Below are 15,503 nucleotides of genomic sequence, written 5' to 3' on the forward strand. Positions count from 1 at the left end.
CCGTAAAAAAACTCCTTTAATTTTCATCCAATCAACTGATCACAGGTATGTTGATAACCTGTAGTCAGGCTCTGGAGAGGTGCAACAGGAAAAAATTTAATTTTATTGCATGAAAATGGATCTCTACATACCATTAGAGTGACTACAGACATCATTGAAGCAGAAGGTATCCCTTGTTTGGAGTAGCCTACTTGCTCACCCAAGCTTAATCCTATAGAGTATTTGTGGTATATGCTTAAAAGAAAAATTAGAGCTCACCGGGATAATCCACAAAACACCGTACGACTAGTACAAGCTGCTCCTAAAGGATGGAGCAACCTACCACAACGAAATGTTGTTAATTTGATTAGGAGCGTGCTCACGCATACTGAAGGATCAGAGGTGATAACACTGACTACCACAAAATAAAAAAAAAATAAAAACAATTTAAACATTATTCGTTTTACATTGAAATTTTGTATGCTACTGACTTTAAAACAACTACTTTAAATTTGTTTGTTAAATACTTTATCGTTTAATTTGATTGGTGTGTATTTGTTATTAAATTGCTTTAAAATATATATTGTTTGACTTCGTGCGTTTTTTTTAAATTCGCACGCAATAGTAAGAAATATATATGATTCCATATAAGTTTGGGTGTGTGTATGAGAGAAAAATTGGTTCGTCAAAATTAAGTAAGACTCGTTAATGATATTATGTAGGTGGGAGCATATACCAAAGTATGGACTTGTACATCAGATTGTCCAAAAGATTTCCATTCATCATTAGTTTGCATCAAGACTCTTCCCTCAGAATCTACTTCTTCAATATTTTTATGGATTTACTGACAGTAAAGACAGAGATGATCTGTTTGGTCAATATCCTTTGCGGATGATATCGTGTTAGTGGAGGAAAGTAATTAAACGTTGGAGAAGTTGGAGGGTTGGACCATGACTATTGAAGAGAAAGGAGAGGTCGACCATGCAGTATATATAGTTGGGAGTAACATAAATTGTTGGTGACATTGAATTGCTTGCGGAAAATCTAGGACGAGTAGAAGAATTTAAATACCTTGACTTCTACATAACGGAAAAAATTACCCGTGGGATACAGACTACTGGATACATATATTCTAGTTTAACTTCAAGAGAATGAGCGGGGTACTTTTTGGCAGAAAAATCGGTGACGAGTGAAAAGAAGGTACAAGGGTGTGGTGAGATCTGTGTTAATGTAAAGTGGTGAAGTTTGACCTGTAAAGAAGGTTCAGGAAAAGAACATGAAGATATGTAGCTGAAAGGACGACGTTATGGCTGATGATGGATCTAGAAGAGACCAGATCAGAAACGACGTGATTAATGAAAGAGCCGTGACTGCAATCTCCAACAGAGTTAGAGAACAAAGACTCCAATGGTTTCATGACGTCAGACGTAGATATATGAGAACTAAACCTGTGGGGCAAAGACTAAACCTGTTAGAAGTTGAGGGAAAGAGAGGTAGAGGAAAAGTAAGAAGATTTAAGGTTTAAGGAAGAAGACACGATAGTGGAATGAGTGGCGAATAACAGTGACCCCTGAAAAGGGAAAAGCTGAGGAATAAAAAGTTCAAACCGAAGTAAGAGATTTAGCAAACGAGTAGAAAATTTTAGGTACCTATAGTAATGCAAAAATTACTAGGTAATACTCACCAACGATACAGAAACACAAGAAACTAGATCAATTCTAAGATAAGTATAAAAGTAGAATATTGGAAACCATACTTCAAAAAGATGTAAAACTGGAAAAATGGATTTTTCATGCGAAAGTGACGGTCGTTATCATTTAGATATTTGACACTTCTCGTTTATGAATCCTATATCCTATGAATGACATAATCATTACAACCCATCCCATCAAAAAAATGTTTGTCAACATAAAAATGTTAAATAATCAATAAAATGATTATTAAAGTTCTACATTTAAAAAAAATGGCCCGATATTCATTGAAAAGTCCCGGATTTTTGGTTTTTTTCTCAGCCTTGTCCCGAATTGGACTGACTTGAAGTTGGTCACACTAATTATAAACGAAATATAGTCAAAAGTAAAATGTAACATAATATCAGCCGTAAACGGAAGTATAGTATGGTGGAAATGATAGGAATAAATTCTTTATTTCGTAAGCTGGCGACTTTCCGCAAAAATGCTGAAATGAGACGATTTTTATTTTTAAATTATAAGTTTTTGACATATATATATATATATATATATATATATATATATATATATATATATATATATTTATGCACAGATATCAAAGTGAGGTCCTGACATTACGCGCACTTAGTGAGGACCGGTAGAAAACGTAGACATAATCGTTTCAACTCTTCATAGTGACCTTGACAAGTAAATAGCAATTAAAAAATGACGAGTATACACAAAAAAGATTACGTATATGTGCCCCGTATTGTTCAAGTATATTGCCACCCAAGTGAGGCCATTACACGCAGCTATTAAAGTGAGACTGTATATACTTTTTCGTTATGCGCACAAAGTGAGGACAACTTTACGTGTATATTTCCTTACAGCTCATCAAGTGAGGACCATACAGTGTTGTCGATAAATATGAGATTAATCGTTTCTACTCCCTTTTTCTGTATAACACAGTAAGAATTATTACTGTTTCGTTGTTTCAGTCACTTGTAGTTATAAGAAGGATGTGGACTCTTTGTTCTTGCTCGTACTGTTTGTTAATTTTATAACATTTTAGTACCTCAGCATTAAATCACGGTAGCCTTATCGGAGACTAGCGTTAATAAAGAAATAGTTTTATATTTTTTAATAATTTACGTTAAAGATGGATAGGAAAGCAAGAATTTTGAAAATAGCGTTAGTTGAGAACAATAATAATCAAAATGGAGGATACAGTGATAGTTCAGTTATGTGAAATTTATATTGAACTTAACATATAAATATAAAAGCCCGACTTTTGATCTAAGCGGAACACAGTTTTTACGGTACATACATATCTGTCATTTGTCAACCCCCTCCCTTCCATTTCCCCCACCCCTTATTTTTAAATAGGGAATAGGGGCGTGTGCTAGCTCATTTGAAACGATATTCAATTCTCTATCCAGTATTATTAACATTGACATAATTATCTATACAGAGTGTATTTTAGTATAGGTACTGTTGCCCCTGTCGATTTTCATTTTGAAACGACAATTTTCCAACCTTAATTTTAGTATACAAGATGATTTACTTAATTTAATTAAACTTAATGTACCTTTTTTACTGACTTAATTTTACAGTTATTCCACTAGATGGCAAATACAGTGAATATGATCATATGTTTTATTTCGAATAATCATTTTAAAATAGCTTTAGTTTTCTATTTTCTCTGAAAATTGTTGCAAGCTTCTTGTTCTTATACTTAAAATCATGTCACTACAAATTTATACGAGACTACATATTAAGAGTATAGAAAGTATTATAATATATGACATACATGCTTTTTTCCATTTATTGAAGATATTTCATCTTATCCTGAAACAATGCAATGTGAACAAGTGTCCTCAACTAAAAAAATATATCAGACTATTTTAATACTAAGTGTATAGTTTGTACTATAAACCGTATTGAAATAGATTGCAACATGTGTGTGTGGTTGGGATATTGACTGCGAAACCTAAGGCTTCATTCGCCTAATCATATTTTCCTTTGATTCTTATAACAATAAATAAAATTGATTAACATTTTATATCAATATTATTAGTGTTTTTAAGCAATATCAGTATGATATATCAGTATGATAAAGTCAAGATAAACAATACTATAATAGAAAGCTTTGAGGTCAAACAATGACTGCGGCAGGGTGATCCATTATCGTCTATAATGTTGAGCATATTACTAGAAAAGGTTATACAGGAAGCAAACATTAATAGAACAGGTCTGATCTACCACAAAAACATCAGTGCTTGGCATTCGCAGACGATTTGGTAATCTTGGCTAGGAGCAAAATAGAACTTATAGAAACAGTCATGAAACTCGAGGAGAGGGCAGCAACCAAAGGATTGTATATAAATGAAGCAAAAACAAAGTATATGGAATGAACAAATAAGCAATTCGTTCGGGGGCAATACATAACAATGACAACAGCGAAGGGAACACAGTATAAATTCGAAGAAGTTTAGAGATTTGAGTACTTAGGAACTGTCTTCACAAGAGATCCTAACTGTGAAGAAGAAATACAAAAGAGAATTATGTCGGGCAACCGCGCTATATTTGCTTTTAATGGGTTGTTAAGAAGTAAACACATATCACGAAGAGCAAAACTAAGAACTTACAAGACCGTAATAAGGCCGATAGTAACGTATGCTTCTGAAACATGGGTCACAACAAAAAAACATCAAGAGTTGTTGTTCCACCCGGTGGGAAACTGAGCTCTATCAAGATCCTAACATACTAGCAGTAATTAAGGCGCAAAGACTTAGATGGTTGGACCATGTGCAGAGAATTGATGATTCCATCTAGAATTCCCAGAATGGTACTATCTAGTGCATTGGCAGAGAAAAGACGAAGAGGAAGACCGAGGTCACGATGGAGTAATGGAGTTAGAGAAGATATGAGAAGAATTAACTTAAGGCACTGGGAAACAAAAGCGACTGACAAAAGGGAGTGGAAAAGAATAGTACATCAAGCCATGGGCCTACTAGGCTCGTACTGCTTACATATTATAATATCAGTTTTCTAATATTATCCAGTTCCATATCCAGTTCCGAATCCAGTGGTTATATTTCTTCCGTATTGTTTAGTTTCGCTTCCAGTGATTGTATTTTTTTTTCTTGTTTTTTTTTGAAATATTTATTTATTATTTTATTACTATATTTTTTTATTGTGCTCATAATAGATTGCAACATTGTCTACAGACATGAATGCAGTAACAATAAATAAAAAAATCGGAGATCCACACCCCGGATTTGAAATCGAAACCTCTGCTTTACGAATCCGAGATCCGAGGTCTACCCACTAGGTCACTAGGCTATCGCTCTTAAGACAATATTTTTTCCTGAAACGGGGAACTTCTAAAGCCGGGTCTAGACTATGTAACAAAACATGCTAATAACAAAGTTGTACAACAAATTTGTTGTACAACTTTGTTATGTAACTTGGTATAATATAGCATGAGTATCCAGACTATATAACAAAAAACAAAACAACAACATGCGCATAAATTTTGCAGCATTTTAGATGGATAGCTGGTAGGTTAGGTAGTATATAGAATTGCGTCATATAAGTATGGAGGATCTCTTCATAGCAACAGCAGCTTGTGTAATATTGTGGAGGCGACACCGGCGTGTTAAATTAATATTTTGGATGTGTCCTTCATTAGCAGCTCGAGCAAAATATAGGTAGTGGTACAGCTCTTTTAGCTGATCTGGAAAGAGATAACATAGACCCATCGACTGGAGACATTAAATGTGATGGCAGTTTTAAAAACTTCTTAAGAATAGAAAGTTCTGATTTTGAATTTCTTATAAATGACATCGGCCATAAAATAGGCAGGAAAGACATTTCGAGATGCAATTCCAATAAGAGAAAGATTAACAGTTATATTATTAGCAAAGTATATTTTTTAAACTTTTGACTCATTCTTTCAGAGAGGAAGTATAACATTTGTGTAAAATTTAATTCCTCAGTATTATCGTCTTCACCTGTTCATGATTGAGTGTCACTGTCTGTTTGAATTGGTGTAGCTGGAGAAGTAGCGGATGTAGGTGTAGTGGACGGAATAGAAAGGCTCAGATATATTGTATGATTGAGTGCCTGTTTGAGTAGCTGATGAAGCAGTCTGCATCTGTGTAGCGAATGAAGTGAATGTTACAGGTTTTATGTCTGAACACTCTGCTCTGTAGAGAATAGTATTTATGTCAAATTTAGAGTTGATTTGCACCGATTTGCTGTTAAGGTTCCGCGTACTGCTTTTCTTTTGTTGGCTTGAGTTATAGGCGTACGTGCATTAGTTTTAACTACAGTTTCTGTATCTATTTTCACTTCTATTTCAGTCTATTCATCGTGTTTTTTATTTGTTTTTTAAATCAATAAATGTAGCCCATCCCATAGCAATCCCATAATACTCGTTACTTACGAAATAGCTCAATTAAATGAGTAGTCAGTTCTTTCGACAATTTCATCGCGTAAATGACCCTACGTGAACCGAGCAAAGAAAAATCTAGCACAATCACTCCAGAATTAACAAGGCGATATGACTCCAACGGTTGCTGCTCGTGTAGGTACTATGCCAGAGAATGTTTCAATAACATGTTTTTAGGTGTAGATCAGTCGCGGTGCGGTTTTATAACTTTCTTTGATGTTTACCGACATCTGTTGGATAACATAAAACATGCTATATAACCAGAAAAATGTTATACAACACTGTGTTTTAAAACTTGTTTTTTTAAAATTTTGTAACAAGTTACAAAACTTTGTTATTTAACATGTTTTGTTACATAGTCTGGACCCGGCTTAACGGTAACTGCTTATAGGTAATACACTACAATTTCTGAATATTTTTTCTGAAATCTATCGAATGGTACCAAACACGACCCCCACGGAGGTGGGGGGGGGGTTACTTTAAAATCTTAAAAAGGAACTCCTTTTTTTATTTCAGATTTGGATTCTTTGCGTAAAAATAAGCAAGTTTTATTCGAAACGTTTTTTCTAATTACGGATAGGTGGCGCTATAATCGGAGAAAACCGGTGTTGGAAATGGAAAATTAAATTAAAATATGGAAAGTCCCCACTAAAATGGAAAATTTTACTTAAATTTTTTGGTTTTAGAACCTAATAATCACAACCCAATAGGTCCCCAAAGCGCTCGAGTGACTGCACATTTAGCATACTTTGCTCCCCTACTATATGTATTATAAATAATATGCGAAGTAATTATTAACCCAAACAACAATAATTCAACTTTTATTTACTAATAAAGAACTGGACGAAAGTGTCACATCAGCTTTTATGAAACACATGAATATTTACATAAAAAGGTATGTGATCTGCTTGAAATCGATATTCCCAAAATCATCTAAAAATTGTTTATACATGAGTACTTTGAGACTCTTGTATGAAATGTGAATACCGAAATACGATTAGGAATCTCCATTATGTAATTTTTAAATACATAATACATAATTCTTAGGAAATGAAAGGTATTATACAAACGTGTTAAAAAATACTACCTACTGAAATTTTTTGATGGCAATAAATGATGAATTGGTTTATCGAATTTATTTTTAAGGTGATACAGTAGCGATCAACAGGTAGCCAAAACGCTTTCCAAGATTGAGGCTGTAATTTTGAATATTTTTTCGAGATATTTGGCACACGTATTTATAATATAATAAAGAATGGCGGTACAGAGCCCAATTTGAAAAATATATTAATATGTGGAAATTACTCTGTAAATAAATACAATATTAAAAAAACGAGTCTGTACCGCCATTAAGAAGAACAAAAAAATACACTTTCTTCAAATAAACTTTTTTATCAGATGCCTAGATTTTGTGTCATTTTGGAACTACTAATGAAATAAAAAATTTTAGTAGTTCCAAAATGACACAAAATCTAGGCATCGGATAAAAAAGTTTATTTGAAGAAAGTGTATTTTTTTGTTCTTCTTAGTGGCGGTACAGGCTCGTTTTTTTAATATCTATTGTATTTAATTACAGAGTAATTTCCACATATTAATATATTTTTTAAATTGGGCTCTGTACCGCCATTCTTTATTATATTACGAATACGTGTGCCACATATCTCGAAAAAATATTCAAAATTACAGCCGCAATCTTGGAACGCGTTTTCGCTACCTGTTGATCGCTACTGTTTCCTCTTAAGTAAAATATGTCATTTGGGTATTTTTTTAAACTCGATAGATCCTAGGGACATGTCGGTAGATCGGTAGGATCATCACTTTTGGGAATATCCCAATTGACAACGCAATATACACCGACGCCGTCTACAACGAGCGACGAATCAGAGATGCCAGATTGGGGTACTTTCGCCCATTTTTAGGGTAATTTGAAAGCACATGGGAAAATTTTTATAGGTTGAATTGGTTGGGGAATTTTTCGGGAGGAAAATTGAGCAAACTGAATTGCAATATAAATGTATGTAACATATAACATTATATTAACATTATAACCTATCGAGTATATAAGAAGGAAGAGAGACAGACCCCGAAAATCTTTTAGAGATAAAATGGACGAAGCAATATTAGAAAAGAAACCTGCAGGACTGGAAAAACAGAAAGAACTGAAAATAACGGTCAAGTGAAATAATACAGGAAAAACTATGGAAATCCAGGGTGGTCAAGAAAAAACAGGATGTTTCTAAATAAATGCGACAAACTTTAAAGGGTAATTCTATATAAAAAAATAATGACAGTTTGCTCTATAAGCATATGTCAGCAAATACTTCGTTTCCGAGATATGGGGTGTTGACATTTTTCTTACAAACTGACGATTTCTTTATTGTTCTAAAACCGGTTCAGATATGCAAATGAAATTGGATGTGTTTTAAGAGGTAATTATTGCGCATTTTTTGACATAAAATTAATAATTTTATATCTACTGTTGAAATGGTGTGAATTTTTTTAAAGAAAAACATAGTACGCCACTGAGATATTTCAAATAACAAATCATTTTGGAATTACTCGTTCAATTTATGATATATACAAAAATCTATTATTCCTTTTTTCATACGTCGTTCGTGCCGTTTTTATGCAAAAAGTGAAACATCTTAACGCGTACAAAGTATTCGAAATAAATTTCTATATATTCATATTATGAAAAAGAATTTGTCAATTCTAATTCATATAGATATACCTGGTTTGTTTTTTTTTTTATTTCAAATTACACACCCACGGACACACGACAATGTTGATAAAGCAAAGTTTACAGAACAGGAAGACAAAACTATTTAACCATTGAGGCTATAATGACAAGCAGCAGTATAATAATATCACTGACTATTCATAAATTTGTTGATACTTCGTAAATCTGATCTTCGTGTATTTTAAGTATGTATGTATAACATTGTAATACCATAAAAGTGATAGGTATTACCTGACAAATGACCTTTAAAAGCCATAACAATTTTTAGGTTGCATTATTTTTATTAGAGAATTTTTGTGAGCTAGAAATAGTTTTCTTATTGTTACAATTATTTAATATTAATTGTCTTAGGAGTAATCTTAGCCCAAAGATAATCTATAAAGTCCAAAAAAATAATGAATGTAAAAAATATTATATTTTTTTTTGTTTAGCTAATGCCTCGACAACTAATGGCCATTGGCATGGTAGGTACGGTAATTTTGAACAGTTAGGTACCTAGTGTCATGTGTAAGTAGTTTGTGTTGAGTAAGCGCCTTGTTACTTTGCAATGTCGACGTCATTGTCTTTGCAAAGAGACGCTAATTGTATCCGAACGTCTGCGGTCCCTCCGGTGAGAACCGATCCCACGAGGACAGAAACTATATTCATTTATTAATTTATAATAAATGAAAAATTTCCGACCCTGGTGAGATTCGAACCCACAACCTTTCGGATTTTTTAGATCCACAGGCAGGCGCTCTTACCACTGAGCCACGGAGGGGGGTAAATATTATATTTATATATCAGCGTCTCTCAAAATTTGGCGCCCCCAAATTCTGGCGCCCCGGGCGGTCGCCCGGCTCGCCCGCCCCTTTATCCGGAGCTGCTTTAAGGCACTAGTGCTTTAAAATTTTTATGGCACTGCAATTCGTATTGATCGTATAGGCAATTTTGATGTAATGTCAAAAAAATATAAAAATGGAATGTCAGTCAAGTTCAAGTAAAAGTTTTTGTAGATATTGTCCTGTAATTACGTTTGTAGAAAAAATATTGCATGATATGTCTGTTAAAAAGTGCATTTTTAAGGCACTCATGTGAATTGCAGAACTCGCTGTCGCTCATTCTGCAAACTTTCACATGCGTGCCTTAAACGTGTACTTTTAACACTTATATCATAAATAACTATTGAAATACTGATTACAAAAATTTATAGAATTTTAAGCCTTTCTGAGAGCATATGCGCAAAAATTTCGCTCGAATTATTTTTAAATGCGTTCATTTTTTTCGAATACTGAGAAAACCTTAAGTATTTTTAAAAAATTTAAACGCAGAAAGAAATATTACTGTATTATCCATGGTCGAAAGTCCTTGAGAACTTCTATAAATATTTATTTTAATAAGTCACAGGGGTGAAAAAAAATAGTCTGATTTTTAATTTTAAATATATCATTCAAAAGAAACTTTTTGTTCATTATAAGGGACTTTCTGCCCTCGGGAATAATGTAGTTTTCTATTTTGCGTTTAAATTTTTTTAAAATACCTATTAGTTATCTCAGGATTCGAAAAAAATAAATGCGTTTAAAAAGAACTCGACCGAAATTTTGCGCCTAGGCTCTCAAAAAGGATTAAAGTATTAAACATTTTTGTACTGTTTGAATTTATGCGACGATTGACGATCCACTGTTTTAAAGATTGGTTGAACAGATGTTGCCAGTTGTATGGTCCTCACTATGTGTATCGTAAGTTATTCAACAGGGCATAGAATATACATGGTTAGAAAATTTACGCCAAAGTCAGCGCCTCTATGCGGAAAATCTCTGAACTAAAAATTGATGTGGACCATACAAAGTGAGGTCCCACTTTTTTTTGTAAAAAAACAGTGTTTGCTATCAGTACATGTCTACGAAAAAGTCTTACATTGATTGACTAAGTGAGGTCCGTATACTGGACCTCACTTTGTACAGGACCTCACTTCAACCGCAGTTTCTTTTGATATGTGGCTCACTTCATACGCTGGGAGTAAATATATATATATATATATATATATATATATATATATATATATATATATATATATATATATATCATAATAGTGACGTCATCCATCTGGACGTGATTACGTAATCAATGATTTTTTTAAATGAGAGTAGGAGTTGTGTGGTAGGTTGTTTGAAAGCTTATTCAATTATCTATTTATTAAGATAAACATTAACATAATTATTTATACAGAGTGGACAAAAATGTTTTTGAATTAAACAAATTCAAAACCAGACACCAGAAGACGAATATGATATAATATGTAATTTATTTAACTAAAATAAATTTGACTGCTGGTAGAAAACATTGCTTTGATAAACAAACATCCTTAAATTAAATGTTTAAGCTGTCACTCACGTGCCTCTTGACAGCTTGAACATCTAATTTAAGCGAAAAGCAAAACATTTTTCTGATTTCTGACAGCAGTAAAATGTATTTTTTTACAACCTTGTTAAAAATGCAATTTTTAGTACTCTATACGAGCGTTAAAAATGCTACTTTAAGGCACTAGTGCTTTAAAATATTTTTAAGGCTAGTATAGGAAATTTTAATGTAACGTCAAAAAAATATAAAAATGGAACGTCAGTCAAGTTCAAGTAAAAGTTTTTGTAGATATTGTCCTGTAGTTACGTGTGTAGAAACAATATTGTATGATATGCGTGTTAAAAAGTACATTTTTAAGGCACTCATGTGACTTGAAGAACTCGCTATCGCTCATTCTGCAAACTTTCACATGCGTGCCTTAAACATGTACTTTTAACACTTATATCATAAATAACTATTACATTAAATAAGTTACATATATTCTTCTTTTTGTGTCAATTAATTTAATTGTATGAAAATGTAGACAATGATGTATGTACGTATGAAAATGATAGAGGCTAAGGATGTTTGATTGTTTTAGTAATTGGATGTTGACCGAGATGATTCTTGGTCAATATACAATTACTAGAACAATCGGACATTGTTAGCCTTTGATCATTTTCCTTGATTATGTAAAGTAATGTTCTTATCAGTTAGGCCACTTTGATTCTCATGGCCTTAATTAATTAAATAATAATTAAAAAAAACACATACTTTTAACATCGAAATAAAATACCAATTTTCCTTATATCAAAATGTATGAGAATATAACCAGAGACAAAACTAACACCTACCTTGCAGTTATATTCATTTTGTCTTTTCCAGGGTCGTCAGTTATTTTAGCGTCATTAATATTTGGGGTTTTGGGAGGAATTTCGTCAGGAGCTTCAGTAGTTGGTTTATTTTGATTAAAATCAAATGCATTTGAGGGCCATTGTTTTTCCTTTCCATTAGGTTTTTCATTTAAACTGTTAAAACTAGGAAGAATTGAATGTACAGAACCAACTTGATCTGCTTTAGGTACCACTTCTTTGTTGACTTCACGTTTCCCCATTTCTTTGTGGTAATTGTCACATGTTATTATTTGAAGACCAATTCTTTCGGCATTCTGCTGCATACGTAAAATGTCGGTTTCTAAAAAGCAAATAGTATTTTACAAAAAAGATATTTCCTCGCCTTAGTGTAAAAGTGTTTTAGATAGAATGTATATTTCCTTAAGATTTTTTTATGTTTTGTAGAAACGTTATTATTAGTCCGGTTAAGACAGGCATTCAAGTTTACAAAAATTCGCATCGAGCTGAAAATTAATACGACGAATGTTCGGGACACCCTTATAAATAAAATGCGATAAGTTCTCATCAACGCCACTCTTGCAAAAACAGTTGTTATTTAAGGTAAAATGCTGCAAATATGGGTTTTGCGTATTTTAAGTAAAGTTTTATTATAAAATTATAAAAAAAATTAATTATAATGAAATGATCTAAGAGGATATAAATATGGATACTTCTCTTCACGTATTATCTAAGAGTTTCTATTGTCTAAAAAATTTTCACCTAAGGCGTACGGTTTCGGAGATATACCTACCGATTATTAATTGATATGCGAAAGACGAGTCGGAATTAAAGTTGGGCCCAGTAATATGTATTGTTGTATAATTTTTTTTGGGAAAAATTTAGTAAATAAATTTATATCAGAGACCACGAAATTATAGATTTTCATCGCCCTGTATATGATCAAAAATTGTAATAGGATAATTTAGTTGGTAATCAGTGTTTTCGCGGAAAAGTGAAATCGTTAAGAAGGTGGTTTTTTCTTAATGGGTTTTTGAACGGACCTAAACAATGGTGCGGTCAGATTAGACAATACCGTTTATTTCGCTTTGCAATGGACAATAAGACATTTTATAAAGAATTCGAAGAAGGTTAAGCGGTAAACAAATTTATTGAGGTTAGAATGTAAGGTTTTTGTTTAGCAGTTTGAAACAACGAAAGTAATTTGATGTCTCTGAGGATTTAACAAAATTGAAAGTTGTATACAAATTAAATTGGTTCTTGACAAATGATAATATGGGTAGTGGGTAGAAAGGATGTTTTGTGATTGGTGCAAAATGATGGATGGAAGAGATGAGAGTGTTGAGTCTGATTTTGACGACAGAAAAAATAGGCACTGTGAAATGAATATCTGAAGACAGCAGTCCAGTTTTTGAAAAGTGAGAAGTCAGTGTAAAGTGGTGAAGTTGGCCTTTGCGAGCAGAATCAAGTTGAAACGAAATTGTTGACCGAGTTGAGAAGTTAATTTTCCTGGGACCGAGGAAGATTCCTGTTTCTGTCTAGAACGAGTAGCCGATTGGTATCTATTTGCACAAGATATCGAGCAGAAAAGAAAAAGTCGAGAATTCGAGCGAGTCATGTTTGTTTGTGTGTGAAGCAGTTTGGACGAGAGGGACCTTTCGCAACATCCTAAGAGTACGTGTGGGAGAATCGCGGACGACGCAATCAGGGAAAATAAGTAGAGAAGAAACAAAAAGGTTAGTCAAATCATTTGTGAAACGGAGAGAGTTTGTTTATATCCACACCATATTTGCTTAATTTTTGTATTGAACAGTTCTATAACATAACTAGTCATTCCAAATTTTAAAGAAGAAATAAGTAATCAATTCAAAAAGAGAAAAGTAAATTTTATTAAATTTTGTAAGGATCAATAACGAATTATGTAAATATTTTTTTTTTTTTTTGTTAAAACAGAGGAGATATCAGAATTAAAGCTTAATTTAGTAGATGAGAAAAAGTTGAAACCAATTTAGATTTTAGTATATTTTTGAAATCATATGTTTATGGTATATTGGATAAATAAATAATATTTTTTAACATTTATATGACATTGAGTGTGTTTAATTTCCCTGTTCTGTCCTGGATGGAGTAAGCAACTAGAGATACCAGAAGCCACAAACCAAAGGTAAAGCATCAACAATAAAATAGCCCTGAGAATAAAGTTTATTAAAAAATTTAATTTAAATTTGGTTTTGTTTTCCATAAGCAGTAATTAATATAAGTGAGAAATTAATTAAATTAAGAATTTGCTCATCAATCTCATAAAAGAGAGGAATAGAGAGCATAACAGTATATAAAGTAATAGTTAAACATTCCGTTTGGATTCCGGCTCTGAACCTCATGTATAAAAGTATTGATAAATTTCAGCTCCGAATTAAAACGTGTTTTTGTTAGTTTACACCCAAAATTAAAAAACAGGTTTGTAATAAGGGTGAAGTTAAAATGGTTACTAAGTACAGAAGAGAAAAAATTGTAAGTACAATTTTGATTTCGGCCATGTCAAACCATTTAAACGATATTGTTGAAAACTAACCAAACAGAAAATCCATTTTTATTTAAAATAAAAACGCCGACAAACCAGCTTAATCACATTAGGTCAGGAGCGGCTCTAGACAATTCCATCAATGAAGAAAATAAAAATTAAAAATGGATAGCAATTTAACTCATACAGCAATCACCAAACTATTATCAACACCAACCACTTCTTCCACATCTTCAACATTAACCTACTCCAATGCCGTAACCAACTTTAACCTCCCATCCAAATAACAAGCAGTCGTTTTGTTATCTGTACCAGACACAAAAATAAATGAATATATAACAGCAATAGGAACTTCAGTAGAACCAAAAAATATCATCTTCGCGTCCAGAATCTCAAACAACCGAGTACGCATCTATCTTAGCAACACCACAATCGTAGAAAATTTACTACACAATCACAAATCCGTTTCAATATAAGGGAACGTCATCGAAATCAGAAGACTAATTACTCCTGCGAGCCGACTAGTGATATCAAATGTCAGTCCCAGTATTCCAAATACTATAATCGAAGAAGAGCTCAAAAAATTGAAGCTTACTCTAGTGTCTACAATAACATTTTTAAAAGTTGGCATGCCAGAATCTGAATATAATCATATATTAAGCTTTAGGCGTCAAGTATTTGTTGCTCCAATAATTAATAATCTTATCCCAAATTCACTTCTAATATCTCACGACAATACCTCTTACACAATTTATCTTTCCTTAGATGGTCTAAATTGCTCTAAATGTAATACCACAGGGCATAAAGACGAAAACTGCACTACTGAGTCAATTAATATACAAAATTTTGACCAGGTATCTCAATCTATGAATGATAATATTTCTGAAACATAAAATTATCCAATAAATCAAAAGTCCATTACATCAGAGATTTCAACTGCTCATCAATCTACTGCTTCTCCTACCTC

The 15,503-nt window shown here is 32.7% G+C and overlaps 1 protein-coding gene across 2 annotated transcripts in view; it reads right to left on the reverse strand.

Moving 5' to 3' along the window:
* LOC114346803 (uncharacterized) overlaps positions 1 to 15,503 on the reverse strand; it is a 138,388-nt gene that overhangs the window by 37,636 nt on the left and 85,249 nt on the right. For both annotated transcript variants that reach the window (XM_050649867.1, XM_028297542.2), the window contains exon 3: positions 12,019 to 12,358. In XM_050649867.1, coding sequence (XP_050505824.1) covers positions 12,019 to 12,358 — 340 coding nt within the window. The remainder of the gene's footprint in view (positions 1 to 12,018; positions 12,359 to 15,503) is intronic.

This window comes from Diabrotica virgifera, chromosome 4 (assembly GCF_917563875.1).
Source record: "Diabrotica virgifera virgifera chromosome 4, PGI_DIABVI_V3a".
NCBI classification, from domain to species: domain Eukaryota; kingdom Metazoa; phylum Arthropoda; class Insecta; order Coleoptera; family Chrysomelidae; genus Diabrotica; species Diabrotica virgifera.